The 16498-nt window shown below is 46.3% G+C and overlaps 2 protein-coding genes across 3 annotated transcripts in view; one reads left to right on the top strand and one right to left on the bottom strand.

The window, feature by feature from the left end:
• ACO2 (aconitase 2) overlaps positions 1–5936 on the bottom strand; it is a 63909-nt gene extending 57973 nt beyond the window's left edge. For both annotated transcript variants that reach the window (XR_003308274.1, XM_026451610.1), the window contains exon 1: positions 5571–5936. Coding sequence is in view for 1 of the 2 variants with exons in the window: in XM_026451610.1 (XP_026307395.1) it covers positions 5571–5606 (36 nt within the window). In the remaining variant the exon portion in view is untranslated. The remainder of the gene's footprint in view (positions 1–5570) is intronic.
• On the top strand, positions 5747–15944 carry PHF5A (PHD finger protein 5A). Its single transcript, XM_023221876.3, has 4 exons — positions 5747–6151; positions 6603–6626; positions 7117–7283; positions 15221–15944. Exons 1-4 carry the CDS (start codon positions 6100–6102, stop codon positions 15308–15310), a joined length of 333 nt encoding a protein of 110 aa, XP_023077644.1. The 5' UTR covers positions 5747–6099; the 3' UTR covers positions 15311–15944.
• The last annotated feature ends 554 nt before the right edge of the window (positions 15945–16498 follow it).

Genomic DNA, 16498 nt, shown 5'->3' with positions numbered 1-16498 from the left:
AAAAAATTAGCTGGGCGTGGTGGCGGGCGCCTGTAGTCCCAGCTACTTTGGAGGCTGAGGCAGGAGAATGGCATGAACCCAGGAAGCAGAGCTTGCAGTGAGCCGAGATCGCACCACTGCACTCCAGCCTGGGCGACAGAGCAAGACTCTGTCTCAAAAAAAAAAAAAAAAAAATTACTGTGCAAACACACGATCACTGAATTCAAGCTCACCCATCCCTCAGTTACTAAGATCCCAAACCTAGGAGTCACCCTTATTCTCTATCCCTCCCATGTGCCAACCCATCTGCCTCTGAATATATCCCAATTTTGAATACATCTCATTATCTCCACCCCCAGATCCTAGTCCCAGACACCTCTGCCATTCCTGGGATGACTCCAACAGTCCCACGCTGTTCTCCCTGCCTCCTTCTTTTGACCCTCTATAGTCCATCATGCACGCAGCAGCCCAGATGATCAGATCATGTCACTCCCTGGCTTAAAATCTTCCAGTGGATTTTCACTACACTTGGATTTCCTTACCGAAGCCTGCCTAGCCCCGGCCTCTTGGTCAGACCTTTTGCTCCTCAGGACACTGTAGCAACACTGGCCTTAGCTCTTATCCTCAACACACTCAGCTCACACCTAGATGGGTGCTCTGCACATGCTCCTTCTATTTGAAGTCTCCTCCAAAAATGCTAAACAGCGGCGTTCGTATCATCTAAGTCTCAGTTCAGATGTCACCTCTTCTATGAGGTCTTCCCCAAATACCCCAGTTAAAAATGCCACGTTCCCACCCCATTCTCTCTACCTTATCTTTCCCACAACACTCAGTAATACAATATTCTTATTTTTCTACTTATTTTCCCCAGGACTACAATTTAAGCCCCACTATTCTTGTTCACTGCTGCATCCCCAGTGTCTAGAACAACGCTAGGCAGTGTTAGACATTAGCTTTTTCTTTTTTCTTTCGAGACATTAAGCTTTTTCTTTTTTTTGCTTGAGACAGAGTTTCATTCCTGTTGCCCCGGCTGCGGTGTAATGGCACGATCTCGGTTCACTGCCACCTCTGCCTCCTGGGTTCAAGTGATTCTTCTGCCTCAGCCTCCCGAGTGGCTGGGATTACAGGTAGGTGCCACCACACCCAGCTTATTTTGTGTTTTTATTAGCAATTGGGTTTCACCATGTTGGCCAGGCTGGTCTTGAATTTCTGATCTCAGGTGATGCACCCACCTCAGCCTCCCAATGTGCTGGGAATACAGGTGTAAGCCACCCAGCCCAGCCAAAGCATTCAAAGAACATTGTGAAGCAATTGGTTTGAAAGGCAATGATGTGCTCCCTTAATCCTCAGGATCGTATCCCTGTTCCCTCTGTCCACATCTAAGATAGAAGCTTATTTAACAATTCATTCATTCACTCAATTCTAATAACAACTGATATCTAGGAAGGTCATCACAGTGACCATACAACCAGAATCACCTTTTTCACAATTCAAACTAAGATTTGATTTTAACATGGCACAGAGAATTTCTGCCAAATATTTTTGTAGGTAACTGCCATCACAAATTTATATGCAAGAGGTTACATGACTTCCCCCAAGATCACATGAAACCTCAAAACCCCAGTTATCTCAAGGCAAAACCAAACACCTAATAAACATATTTTCAACTGCTTAACCCCTCTTGTGTACTATTCAGTCATATGCACAAAAATAAATGCTAAAAAACAGAGAGTAAATGTGGTTTTTCAAAACTCTCACCTCCTTGGCTGGTTGCAGTGGCTCACACTTGTAATCTCAGCACTTTGGGAAGCCAAGCCAGGAGGATTGCTTGAGCACAGGAATCTGAGACCAGCCTGGGGCAACATAGTGAGACCCTCATTTCTTTTCTTTTCTTTTTTTTTTTTGAGATGGAGTCTCGCTCTGTCGCCCAGGCTGGAGTGCAGTGGCCGGATCTCAGCTCACTGCAAGCTCTGCCTCCTGGGTTCACGCCATTCTCCTGCCTCAGCCTCCCGAGTAGCTGGGACTACAGGTGCCCGCCACCTCGCCCAGGTAGTTTTTTCTATTTTTTAGTAGAGACGGGGTTTCACTGCATTAGCCAGGATGGTCTCGATCTCCTGACCTCGTGATCCGCCCGTCTCAGCCTCCCAAAGTGCTGGGACTACAGGCTTGAGCCACTGCGCCCGGCCCCCATTTCTTTAAAAAACAAAACAAAAGAAAACCCACCTCCTATTTTCTTGTTTCTAATCTTACTACCTGGTAGCAGGTATTGTCAAACAAGAGTACACATTCAGTTTAGCACTGTTCTGAGGTTATGGTGCATCTATGGTGCCCTGATCCACAGGTTGAGCTTGATGCCAAAGGGAAGCAGTATAGCGCCAGTTGCTAAGCCCTCAGGCTTGGGAATCAGACACGTCCAGATTCAAATCATATCTACTAACAACTACTGATAAGGGCCTAGGCCTTACTTTTTTTTTTAAGACGGAGTCTCGCTCTGTCACCCAGGCTGGAGTGCAGTGGCGTGATTGCAGCTTACTGCAACCTCCGCCTCCTGGGTTCAAGGGATTCTTCTACCTCAGCCTCCTGAGTAGCTTGGACTACAGGCACGAGCCACCATGCCCGGCTAATTTTTGTATTTTTAGTAGAGATGGAGTTTCACCATATTGGCCAGGCTGGTCTTGAACTCCTGACCTTGTGATACACCTGCCTCAGCCTCCCAAAGTGCTGGGATTACAGGCGTGAGCCACCGTGCCTGGCCACGTATTTATTTGGCAATTATATAGCCCTTACTAAGTACCAGGAAGGGTTCTAAATACTTTGCAACTATTACGTGATTGAAACAGATATACTCTTTTTATTGTATCTAAAGGCAAGGAAACAGGTGCGGAGAGGTTTAGTAACTTACCCAGAACCACAGCTATATGAGTATTAGAGTTATTACAGAATTCAAATCTAGGTTGTCTGATGCCAGAGTCCATGCTCTCAACCATAACACTACGTTTGCTCTCTAATTCTGTTCCTTCATCTATGAATCAGGCTAATAAGCCTGACTCATCTCACAGAGTCATGTGAAATTAGTCATACACAGGAAGATAAACACTAGGTACTCTTAGTGCTGGGAGTAACACCCATCATTCTATTATCTACCTTCACCCTTGGTCCAGCCAAGGGAAGAAAAATACCGTATTTGGCTGAGAAAGATCTCCAAGACCCTCTGCAGTCAGGTACAATAGAATACAGTGGAAGTTCCACAAGAACAGGGACTGTCCTTGCTTACCACGGTATTCAGAACAAGGAGTGGGCGCTCAGTAAATATATGGTGAATGAAGTAGGAATGAATTGACTACAGCCATAGGGTTTTGCATACATGACTATTAAGGTAGTAACCATCACTTCTCAAATGTATCTAAGCACAAAAGAACAAAAGAGGTAAATGTACAAGCTTCTCAGAGAAACCTTGACAGCCTGGTTATTGGGAGGCAGTGTGCAAACTGCATAATATTGTTCATTCATCTTAGCTGAAGGAACAAATAAGGAGACCAGGATTTTAATCCTGACTCTACTACTGGAAGTCACCCAGGCTCTCAAGGTCTTAAATTTTCCACCTGTAAAAGAGGTTAGTCAACGTGATGGTCGTAAACTCATTCTACTTACTCATCACTTTCTAACATCCAGTTGCTGAATATACATTTGTTCAATGAAGATCATCCTCAATTGACAATGGATTCAGGAAGTAACTTACTCAAGGTCACAGGATCAGGAAAGAGTATGAACTACAGCCCAGATCTCCTTTTACACCAGTCTAATACTCATACTTTCCAAGATCCTTTTCAGTTCAAAATGGTGTGATATGATTCTTCTCTTCCAAGTTCAAGAACTCTATAATCATTTATCTTACCAAATAATCTAGCCTGACTCCCTTAACTCATGAGACAGGAAGAAACAACTGTTTCCACATCATTAACCTAGAGAATCAAAAGACCTGAAGAGGCCAGATGGGGTGGCTCACACTTGTAATCCCAGGACTTTGGGAGGCTGAGGCAGGCCAATTACTTGAGGTCAGTAGTTTGTGACCAGCCTGGTCAACATGGTGAAACCCTGTCTCTACTAAAAATACAAAAAGTAGCCAAGCATGGTGGCACACGCCTGTAATCCCAGCTACTCGGGAAGCTGAGACAGGAGAGTCACTCGAACCTGGGAGGCAGAGTTGCAGCCAGCCAAGATTGCGCCATTGCACTCCAGCCTGGGTGACAGAGCGAGACTCTGTCTCAAAGGAAAAAAAAAAAAAGACGTGAAGAGATAATTAGGTGCAATCCTTTGCCTTTGCCCAGAACTGAGATCAGAAATATTTTCTTTCAGATAAAATATTTTATTTTAAACCACATGGTTTAAACTTAATGTGATTAAAAATAACTTCAAGTACCACAATGCTTCTTGAAGGTACAATGCATAACAACTTGTACAATTCTATTATCAAAGTTGCGCCACTTGATCCAAAAAAGATTCACAAAGGTAACTGTGAAAGGTTGACGGAAAATGTCTACAGATGCTTGCTGGCTTTATTTTTATTAACAAAGGACACATGTGACATTGAACCTTTGAGTAGAACACCTTCCCAGGGCTGTCAAGTTAGAAGTGAAAAAATCATCTGGCAGTCGGTCAGCTTTCTAGATAGCTCCTAAAGGGGAAGTCAAGGTCAAACTGGAGTCTCCTTATCCTCCCATATTTGACAAGCAACTTACTGTGAGCTCAAAATATTCGTACTGCATTCTGACAAACAGAAATAATCGCACCCTGGTTCAGAAAGTTCTGTGAGGGCAGGCTGACATAAACAAGAACTCAGTGGTGATAGGGCCCACGCTTCTGCCACAGCACTTCGGTGACACTCTGAGAACCAGAACTTCCACCTACTTTCTACCAGTTTTATCACCTATCAAATGAGAAAAATCATCTCATTCCCATGATTACGTGAATCAAATAATATTATGAAGAATTAAAAAACAGTCCTCAAATCTTGTGCAAACGTGAGAGACTATTATTATTATTTACTTCGTAGGGGCCCAGAAGACCACCTCCCCGCCTCGGGCATTCCATGTTCCGCAGGGTCCTCAAAAGGTGGTACAGGGTCCTAGTTTCTTCTCCAGACTCCAGGCCTGGCAACCGCAGATGCTGTCATGTCTCTGTTGCTAAGAGATGGGAAGTGAGGCCTCAGGAACTGGGCCTAGAAGGCTCAACAACGACCGCGCCCCCTAGTCACCTTGTCCTCACCTTGAGGAATGGAAAGACACCCCACGGGAGCAGGGAATGCTGTCCTCAAAAAGAAGAAAGAGGTGCCTCCGCTCTTCACCCGGCCGCCGCTGCTTGGGCCCACGCTTCTTGCGAGGCGGGGACAGGGCCAGGAAAGCTGACTGTGCCGGGGACGCCTTGACCTAGGGCACCAGAGGAGCGGACACGGGTGCTGGGCCCACAACCGGAACAGGTACACGAAAAGTTGGCCCCAGGTCGGGCCCGCCTCGCCCTGCCTCGCCCATAGCCGCCGGCACAGTAGGAGGCACCCCGCCCCCGTGAACCCAGAGGTCCCTGAGCTCGCTCACCTGCAGCCGAGTCACCAGTAGGCTGTAGGGCGCCATTTTGTGCACTGACAAAGATGAGGTCGCATGCAAGTGACGTCCCAAACGGCGGCTTTTAAAGCCTTTGGGCAGGGGCGTGCCCGGAAGAGTGGGGCGTCACAGTGAAGGCGAGGCCTCCTTAGAGGCGCCAGAACCCTGCGAACGCAATGAGCGGAGCTCAAGAGTAATCAACAGACACGCAACAGGAAATAGAACTGCTTAAAGACACTTGCAGAGGTAGATACCAAACACAAATATGTTTTATCCAAGAACAAATTTTAGTTATCTCTGCCATCCAAATCTGGGAGAGTTTTAAGACTTTCATGCACCTGGCAGGACCTGGTCACCCAGCAGCCACAGAAACTCGCGCGAGAGCAAGAGGGGCCCGGTGCAAGGATCGTAAACTGACGGAAGTTTAAAGGACCAATCACAGCGACGTGGAGGCAGGAACAATGGGAGATAAAGGTCGGACGGAAGTTCCCGAAGCTTCCGGTGGCCGGCTTAATTGGGAGCTATGGCTAAACATCATCCTGATTTGATCTTTTGCCGCAAGCAGGCTGGTGTTGGTGAGACTGCGCCCTGCCCCTGTCTATCTGGGTAGGGGTGGTATTAGGCGCTGGGGGTCGGGGGTTCCCATCACTTCCTTAGTGGCTTGCCTCGCTGGCGCCACGTTTCCCGCCACTCGGGCGCGGGGTGTTGTAGGAAGGCGCAGGTTTGTGGCCTCTGATGAGAAGAGGGCGGGGGTGCGCGTGCTGGGAGCCCCAGGCAGGTATCGGGGGTGGGGTCTGGCCCAGGTCCACAGAAACTCAGAGCTTGCTCCAGGACGTTGGAGGAGATTCAGAAGGTTGCTTGGGCTGTGGGTTTGGTTCATTTGGAAATTTGTAATGATAAAATGGCTATCCGCAGGTATCACTGCAGTCCTTACTCATGTCCCTACCCCCAGCTCGAGGATGTACTTCCCCTGTTTGTCAAAACCGTTATTCTAATTGTACTTTTTAACCATCTTTCATCTTGCAGCCATCGGAAGACTGTGTGAAAAATGTGAGTGGAACTTGCCGTCCCAACAGCCCACCCTTCCCACTCCCAGTTTCTATGGAACCAGCAAAAGTGCCACAAAGAGGGCTTTGAGTAGATGTGCCTGGAAGTATGTGAACACTGAATGCTGGACTTCAACCAAAGGCCCCTCTGTCTCCCCACTGCCACTTCCATATTTAACGCTGTATCTCTTTAGTTTTCAACAGGAAAAATCGCCAGAGTAGCATGACCCCTCCCTAACACACAGCACTTTGCTGGCAATTATATAGGCTTATCATCTCCGAGGTGCTTTTCTAGTCTCTTTACATTGTTAATTGATAAACTTTTGTATATGTTGAGGGACTTGAGATGGATACTGGGTAAACCAAGTTTTGTGATGCCAAGAGGAGGGCCCTAAAGTCACTGTCAAAAGGAGACTAGTATATTTCCCCATGGCAGGAGATAGTAGAGGATTGAAGAACTTGTTGTGAGTATGACTCCATTCTCTTCCTTACAGGTGATGGCAAGTGTGTGATTTGTGATTCCTATGTGCGTCCCTGCACTCTGGTGCGCATATGTGATGAGTGTAACTATGGATCTTACCAGGGACGCTGTGTGATCTGTGGAGGCCCTGGGGTCTCTGATGCGTATTATTGTAAGGAGTGCACCATCCAGGAGAAGGATGTAAGTGTACAGCTTTCCATCTGACCTTTCCTCCTTTTGTTTAGTAACACTTTGCCATCCACTGCAATCTCCTATGGTCTATGGAGATTACTGTGTTCATCTAGTCATCTAGGTTATAATTTCTTCAAGTTCTGTGAGTCAAACTGGGTGTAGTTCAATAAAAGGCAGTTATTTTGCATCAAGGGGAAAAATGCAAGGGAAGCAAATCTTTGTCAAGACCAGCAATTTGAAGAGCCCTCTCTCTATTCATGTTTCTCTGTGATTATTCTTATTCAGAAATGACATCCGGCTGGGCGCGGTGGCTCACACCTGTAATCTCAGCACTTTGGGAGTCCAAGTTAGGAGGATCACTTTAGTCCAGGAGTTCAAGACCAGCCTGGGCCACAGAGCAAGATCCCATCTCAACAACAACAACAAAAAACAATTAGGTTTTTTTTTGTTTTGTTGTTTTGTTTTTCTTTTTTTTGAGACAGGGTCTCTTGCTCTGTGGCCCAGGCTGGGGTGCAGTGGCATGATCACCTGCAAGGCTCACTGCAGCCTTGACCACCCTGGGCTCAAACGATCCTCCCACCTCATCCTCCCAAGTAGCTGGGACTACAGGCATGCGCCACCACACCTGGCTAATTTTTTTTGTAGAGACAGGGTCTTGTCTTGTTGCTTAGGTTGGTCTCGAACTCCTGGGCTCAAGTGATCCTCCTGCCTTAGCCTCACCAGGTGCTGGGATTACACGCATGAGCCATCACTCCTGGCCAAAAAAACATATTTTTCATTAGTCGGGTGTGCTGGTGTGTACCTGTGGTCCCAGCTACTTGGGAAACTGAGGCAGGTGGAGGATCACTTGGGCCCTGGAGCTCAAGGCTGCAGTGAGCCATTTTCATGCCACTGCACTCCAGCCTGGGTGACAGAGACCCTGTTTATAAGGCCTGTACAGCCCATGTTGTGTCATAGCCACTCAATAATGTCTGAGATCTATCATTAAGCACTATTTGGGTGTATATCGTGACAAAGTTGAATTTGGGACGATTCAAGTTGACTTCAGCTTTAAGCAGGTAACAAGTGACTTTGGTTTAATATTGCAGAAGTGATTGTGGCCCTGCATAGTGACTTTTTTTTTGTCCCTTGACACTGTGTAGTGGCAGTGGTTACTTACTATTCAACTCTCTGAGCCAAATGCCAGGAGAGAGCTTATAGACCAGTGCTACAGGCAAGGTTTACCCCATTTCTTTCATTTAGTGTTGGCAGCAGGGTTCTTTGTGGGGGAAAACTATGAATCAGCTTGTTTTCTTCAAAAAACAAAACAAAAGGAAGTATGATACAGTCTCACTAGGTTAATGATAGTACCCAATTATCTTATTTATTTATTTATTTATTTATTTATTTATTTTTTACTTTTTGAGACGGAGTTCACTCTTGTTACCCAGGCTGGAGTGCAGTGGCACAATCTCGGCTCACCGCAACCTCCACCTCCCGGGTTCAAGCAATTCTGCCTCAGCCTCCTGAGTAGCTGGGATTACAGGCATGCGCCACCACGCACGCCCAGCCCATTTTGTATTTTTAGTAGAGACGGGGTTTCTCCATGTTGCTCAGGCTGGCCTCAACTCCCAACCTGAGGTGATCCGCCCACCTTGCGTCTCCCAAAGTGCTGGGATTACAGGCCTGAGCCACTGCGCCTGGCCTAGTTACCTAATTTAATTCTAATTTAGAGTAAGGCAAAAGATAACGTAATTCTTCATATTCCCATGAGTAAAGAATACGTCTTTTATAGATGTTATCACACCTTGTTCCTCACAATAAGTTCGAGAAATAGGGATGATTATTATGATGCCCATTTTATAGTTCCTCTGACAAGCCCAGGGTATTCAACGAAACCTTGTAGTGTCCCCATTTCACCATGTTGTCCTTTTATTTATATATTTATTTTATTTTTTGAGATGGAGTTTCGCTCTTGTTGCCCAGGCTGGAGTGCAATGGTGCCATCTCGGCTCACCACAACCTCCGCCTCGCGAGTTCAAGTGATTCTCCTGCCTCAGCCTCCCGAGTAGCTGGGATTACAGGTGCCCGCCACCACACCCAGCTGATTTTTGTATTTTTTGTAGAGACGGGGTTTCACTGTGTTGGCCAGGTTGGACTCAAACTCCTGACCTTGTGATCTGCCCGCCTGGGCCTCCCAAAGTACTGGGATTACAGGTGTGAGCCACCATGCCTGGCCTTATGTTATCCTTTTACATGTGCTTTTGGATGTTTCCATGGTGAAGGCAACAATGCTAGTACCTCATTTCATGCACTTGGATCCTGCCTACCCCCAGTAAGTGGGAGAGATTGGGCCAGATAAGACTACACCATTGGGCCAGGCACAGTGGCTCATGCCTGCAATCCCAGCACTTTGGGAGGCCAAGGTAGATGGATCACCTAAGGTCAGGAATTTGAGAACAGCCTGGCCAACATGGTGAAACCCCGTCTCTACTAAAAATACAAAAATTGACTGGGCGCGGTGGCTCATGCCTGTAATCCCAGAACTTTGGGAGGCTGAGGCAGGTGGATCATGAGGTCAGGAGATCGAGACCATCCTGGATAACACGGTGAAACCCCGTCTCTACTAAAAAAATACAAAAAATTAGCTGGGCGTGATAGCGGGCGCCTGTAGTCCCAGCTAGTTGGGAGGCTGAGGTAGGAAAATGGCATGAACCTGGGAGGTGGAGCTTTCAGTGAGCAGAGATCATGCCACTGCACTCCAGCCTGGGCAACAGAGCGAGACTCTGTTTCAAAAAAATAATAATAACGAAAAATAGATTAAAAAAATACAAAACTTAACCAGCGTGTTGGCACACATCTGTGATCCCAGCTACTTGGGAGGCTAAGGCAGGAGAATTGCTTGAACTCAGGAGGCAGAGGTTGCAGTCAGCTGAGCCGAGATCAGACCGTTGCACTCCAATCCGGGCAACTAAGAGCAAAATTCCTTCTCAAAAAAAAAACAAAACGAATACACCATTGAATCTTCTGTTGTTTAGGGAGATGAGAAAGGTCCTGAAGTACCAAAAACATAATTTCCGTTAGTGATTTGGACCTTTCTCTTGTCCTCAACTCTGATTTGCGTTTACCTTCAACTATTAAATCATATCCTGCTGTCCGGAAATCCGGATCTAGTCTACTAGCTAGATTACGCTTCATTAGAGGCAGGACTTTGGTTTGTCTATTTGCCTCTCCTTTTCCTTAGGCCGTGGTACGGTGCCTGACATGCGGTGCAAGCATGGCACATGTGTTTTGGTGCTGTCCCTGTAAGTCATCCAGAGGTGTCCCCTTTAGGGTGTCTAGTAGATAGTAGGTGTTTGTTAATTACTTCTGGTCTATAGCATAGACCAGAATAATAAGCATAATAAGGTAACAGCAGTGAACAAAAGTTACAAACAGTTCCTAAACTAGCTACAGGGTAGTTATTTAAGCCATTTAAGACAGCGTTTTCTTGAATTTTTGCATGGTTCTAGCTAGAGTTCTCATCTAGCATAAGCTTGCAACCAGAGAATGCTTAATAAATGTTAATTGCTCTCTGACTCCTCTGAATGTGGTGTGTGAACTGATACCTTTGGATCCTCATGCCTCATTCTGTCCCTGAGACTTATTCTAGACATCACTTCCCCACCTTCACAGTATCCACGAATGTTCTGAGGACATTTGAGATGGAATCTAGCTGACATTTTCAGCGCTAGTTTCCAGGGAACACAAAGCAGTCCAGTGACATGATCCAGGCTCTCAGCCTTACAGATCAGCATGTAGATTAAGTGGCCAAGGCTCTTTCCTATGCAGAAACCTTCCTACAGCCAAGGCAACCCTTGCTATTGTTCTCTTCCTGCAACTTTCATAATTGATAAGGGAATTAGGTAAGCTAAGCCCAGTATTCTCATTTATAATTTTTCAAAGCCACAAGGATAACCAGGAGACAGGGATGATGTCTATGGACATTGCTACCAGAGGACTAATTGGTAGGTTCTTATGGTGCCACATCGTGTAATCCCCTTAATCTTGATTCCTTTTGCTTACAATTTTCCTCAGTTCTCCCAACCAGAACGTAAGAAAAATAGCACTAACATTTATGAAGCTCTTAATATATGCCAGGTGCTTAGCTAAACATTGTTATCCAAAAGTTCCATGTGATACAGATGAGGATGCTAAGACTTAGAGACATTAAGCAACTTGGTTAGTCCAAGTTCAAGTGGCTAATGAGTGACAGATCAGGACTATAACCCTCTCTTTTAATTAATTAACTTTTTTTTTTTTTTTTTTTTTTTTTTTTTTGAGACGGAGTCTTGCTCTGTCGCCCAGGCGGGAGTGCAGTGGCCGGATCTCAGCTCACTGCAAGCTCCGCCTCCCGGGTTTATGCCATTCTCCTGCCTCAGCCTCTCGAGCAGCTGGGACTACAGGTGCCCGCCACCTCACCCGGCTAGTTTTTTGTATTTTTTAGTAGAAACGGGGTTTCACCATGTTAGCCAGGATGGTCTCGATCTCCTGACCTCGTGATCCACCCGTCTCAGCCTCCCAAAGTGCTGGGATTACAGGCTTGAGCCATTAATTAATTAATTAATTTATTTATTTATTTAGTTTTTTGAGATGCAGTTTTGTTCTTGTCACCCAGGCTGGAGTGCAATGGCATGATCTTGGCTCACTACAACCTCCATCTCCCAGGTTCAAGCGATTCTCCTGCCTCAGCTTCCCAAGTAGCTGGGATTACAGGCACACGCCACCATGCCCAGCTCTTTTTTTTTTTTTTTTAATTTTTTTTTGAGACAGTCTTACTGTTACCCAGGCTGGAGTGCAGTGGTGTGATCTCGGCTCACTGCAACCTACACCTCCTGGGTTCAAGCAATTGTTCCATCTCAGCCCCCTGAGTAGCTGGGATTACAGGTGTGTACCACCACGCCCGGCTAATTTTTGTATTTTTAGTAGAGACAGCATTTCACCATGTTGGTCAGGCTGGTCTTGAACTCCTGACCTTGTGATCCACCCACCTCGGCCTCCCAAAGTTGCTGGGATTACAGGCGTCAGCCACCGTGCCCAGCCTAATTTTTCTTTCTTTAGTAGAGACGGGGTTTCACCATGTTGGTCAGCCTGCTATCAAGCTCCTGGCCTCAGGTGATCTGCGCACCTTGGCCTTCCAAAGTGCTGGGATTACAGGCATGAGCCACCGCGCCCAGCCTGACTCAGTGTTTCTTAACCTTTTATTTATTTATTCTTATCATTGCACCCCTAAGGAGAAAAGTTAAAAGTTAATGTAAATTAATTAAATTTTGGGGCTAGCTAAGCTGTAAGTAGGCTGGGGGCAGTGGCTCATGCCTGTAATCCCAGCACTTTGGGAGGCCCAGGTAGGCAGATCACGAGGTCAGGAGTTCGAGACCAGCCTGACGAACATGGTGAAACCCCATCTCTACTAAAAATACAAAAATTCGCTGGGCGTGGTGGTGGGCGCCTGTAATCCCAGCTACTCAGGAATCTGAGGCAAGAGAATCACTTGAACCCAGGAGGCAGAGGTTGCAGAGAGCCGAGATAGCGCCACTATACTCCAGCCTGAGCAACAGGGTGAGACTTCATCTCAAAAAAAAAAAAAAAAAGCTAACCTGTAAGTAAAGAACAGAGCTACAGAGCTGTACAAACTGGAGGATTGGATGATACCATCACTTGGTACCTTCCAGGAATATCTAGGTATCTATAAGGATAGTTTGTAAACCTTGACCTGATCCAGTCTTCTTCTTTTACAGCTGAGGAATAATGTAAGTCCCAAGAGAAGCAACTTGCCCACATTTGCGTCAGTAAGGCACAGTTTAAGCTATGATCGTACCATGAGTTTCATAGCCTCTCTAAAGAGTTAGAGTGCTGTTATTATGTCTAATATCAGGACTTTGTCCAGGAGAGGCAGCTTATGCCTTATTTTTACAAGGACATTAAATATAGATTACATTGCTTACTTGGGTTCACCTAGCAAGCTATTGGTGGGTGGCGTCCTTGGTACACCAGGCCTCAGAGATGGAAGCTCTCAATGTAATGACTTGGTACATGATTTCTGGGAGATCCCAAAATGTTAGTGTTAGCTTTGTGTGTTTTCGGAGATTTTTGTAGTTGTTAATGTCTGCCCCCAAAGAAAGATACTAGTTGAGTTAGAAATGAGTTGGCTAAGGACTTGATTAATTCATACTATCACTTAATATTATAGGACTTAAACTCTGACATGGGTGTTTAATAAAATCAACAGACCTGTAGGGCTTTTCCAGTTATAGCTTCCCCGGTTTTTCTTCCATCATCCCTAATCAACTGGTGGAGTCATCATTTCTGTAGAACACAGCTTCCCAGGGGCTTCACTGAAAGCACTCAAGCTCATCAAATGGCCAGGGCAGCCTGTCATGACAAATCAGTGCATGGTCTGTCAATAGCCACCTATCACTAGCACAGTAGTGCTCTGTACGCCCAAAACCATGTGTTAAATTAAGTGAATTAATGAAGACACATGAAACCCATTATTCTCCTATGGTATTTAAAATGTAAGGGCTGGGCGCAGTGGCTCACGCCTGAAATCCCAGCACTTTAGGAGGCCAAGGCAGGTGGATCAGAAGGTCAAGAGATTGAGACCATCCTGGCCCACATGGTGAAACCCCATCTCTACTAAAAATACAAAAATTAGCTGGGCATGGTGGCGCGCGTCTGTAGTCCCAGCTACTCGGGAGGCCGAGGCAGGAGAATTGCTTGAACCCGGGAGGCGGAGGTTGTAGTGATCCAAGATCACGCCACTGCACTCCAGCCCGGCAACAGAATGAGACTTCGTCTCAAAAAACATAAAAGTAAGGTATGGCCAGGCGCAGTGGCTCACACCTGTAATCCTAACACTTTGGGAGGCTGAGGTGGGCAGATTGCCTGAGCTCAGGAGTTCGAGACCAGCCTGAGCAGCATGGTGAAACCCTGTCTCTACTAAAACACAAAAGACATTAGCCGGGTGTGGCGGCATGCACCTGTAGTCCCAGCTACTCGGGAGGCTGAGGCAGGAGAATTACTTGAACTCATGATGCGGAGGTTGCAGTGAGCCAAGATCGCGCCACTGCATTCCAGCCTGGCGACAGACTGAGACTCCTTCTCAAAAAAAAAAAAAAGTTTCATAGTCTACGTCAACTGTATCATATTAGCAGTAAATATGGCTAAGATAAATGGCTAAACCGTTAATCCAAAAGTTATAAAATGGTTTTGGTGTTTTTTTTTTTTTTTTGCTTGAGACGGAATTTCTCTCTTGTTGCCCAGGCTGGAGTGGAGTGCTGTGGCGTGATCTCGGGTCACTGCTACCTCCGCCTCCTGGGTTCAAACGATTCTCCTGCCTCAGCCTCCTGAGTAGCTGGGACTACGGGCACACACCACCACATCTGCCTAATTTTTGTATTTTTAGTAGAGACAGGGTTTCATTACGTTGGCCACGCTGGTCTTGAACTCCTGACCTCAGGTGATCCACCTGCCTTGGCCTCCCAAAGTGCTGAGATTATAGGCATGAGCCACCGTGCCCAGCCTACAAATGATCTTTCATAAGTGCTAAGAGATAGGGAAGAAACAGTGCTGATCTTGGCCTCCCAATGAAGGAGATACTGACGTTTGGACACATTTACAAACCCATTTATTGGGTTCTTCAAATACTAAAATGAGAATTTGAACTCTGACCAATTTTTTTTTTTCCCCAAGAGATGGGGTTCTCGCTGTGTTGCCTACAGTGGGGTACAGTAGCTGGCTATTCACAGGCATGATCATAGCTCACTACAGCCTCGAACTCCTGGGCTCCAGCAATCCTCCTGCCTCGGCCTTCTGAGTAGTAGCTGGGACTAAAGGCACATGCTACCACACTGGGCTTAAATTTTTTATCTTAAGTCACTCTTGGTTCAGGCTGAAAGACTTAACAACTTCTCTGTTCTGTTTTCCAGAGAGATGGCTGCCCAAAGATTGTCAATCTGGGGAGCTCTAAAACAGACCTCTTCTATGAACGCAAAAAATACGGCTTCAAGAAGAGGTGATTGGTGGGTGGCTCCTTCCTCCCCCCAACATCAAGCTGCTGCAGCTGCCAGAAAACATGCCTACTACTACCAGCAGAAAGGGAGCAGAGACCATAGCATCACCAGGAGTGCCTGCTAGTGTACTGGCAGCTTGCCACCCCCTCCTCTCCCTTCACCCAGACATGTGGTAGGGATGGAAAAGGATTCTTCACAGAGCACTCTGGCACACCGTATCAGAGAAAAGTTGATAGATTAGTTAATGGTTTTTCTTGAATTCGAGAAGCAGAGATCTGTTCTCCATATTGATGTGTTCTCCTTCAACCAAGATCTTCTAAAAAGAAATAATATTTTAGTCTTCTGCTTGAGGAGTTGACTGTGAAGCTACAGCCAGTGAAAACCATGTTCTTGCAGCAGCTCTGGTGGCAGCTGTCCTTGAGGAACCTTTGGTGTGTGGTGGGAAGCTATCAGAACAAGAAATGTAGGCATTTACTGTTTTTTGCGGCAGGGGGGGGGGGGGGGGGGGGGGGGCGCTCCGCCATCTTGAAAGGCATTTATTCATTTAACACTTGTGCTGGTGTCATGTTATTTTACTTTTGAGAAATTGGAAACTTTCTGTTGCTATTATGTTAATAAAGTTGGTGTTTATTTTCTGATAGTTACCTTCCCCATTTAACTTTAGGAATTTATTTTAGTCATCCAGGAATTTGTGATTCAAAACAAGAGGTAGTCGCCGGGTGCGGTGGCTCACACCTGTAATCCCAGCACTTTGGGAGGCCGAGACGGGCAGATCATGAGGTCAGGAGATCGAGACCATCCTGGCTAACATGGTGAAACCCCATCTCTCCTAAAAAATACAAAAAGTCAGCCAGGCATGGTGACGGGCACCTGTAGTCCCAGCTACTCAGGAGGCTGAGGCAGGAGAATGGTGTGAACCCGGGAGGCAGAGCTTGCAGTGAGCCGAGATCGCATCACTGCTCCCCAGCCTGGGCGACAGAACGAGACTCTGTCTCAAAAAAAAAAAACCAGAGGTAGTGGGATTGGTTAAGTACTTTGTCCTCTTATTACCACTGGAAGGAATTCAAAACCACCCATACCTTTCATTATAGATAAAGTCATTTTTAGAAACATACTATTTTTTCCTTCCTATCCAACTTTAATTTTGAACTGAAGAGATGGCTTCCAGTGATGGTGGAGGCTGGGCACAGTGGC

The sequence above is a fragment of the Piliocolobus tephrosceles genome, chromosome 19, assembly GCF_002776525.5.
Source record: "Piliocolobus tephrosceles isolate RC106 chromosome 19, ASM277652v3, whole genome shotgun sequence".
NCBI lineage: Eukaryota > Metazoa > Chordata > Mammalia > Primates > Cercopithecidae > Piliocolobus > Piliocolobus tephrosceles.
This window is presented reverse-complemented; position numbering and strand designations above follow the sequence as displayed.

Excerpts from the sequence above, each read along its gene's own strand:
- PHF5A (XM_023221876.3), top strand. The coding sequence starts at position 6,100 with ATGGCTAAACATCATCCTGATTTGATCTTTTGCCGCAAGCAGGCTGGT. Across the intron at positions 6,152-6,602 it reads CCGCAAGCAGGCTGGTGTTG|CCATCGGAAGACTGTGTGAA; the intron begins GTGAGACTGCGC and ends TTCATCTTGCAG. Across the intron at positions 7,284-15,220 it reads GCACCATCCAGGAGAAGGAT|AGAGATGGCTGCCCAAAGAT; the intron begins GTAAGTGTACAG and ends TCTGTTTTCCAG.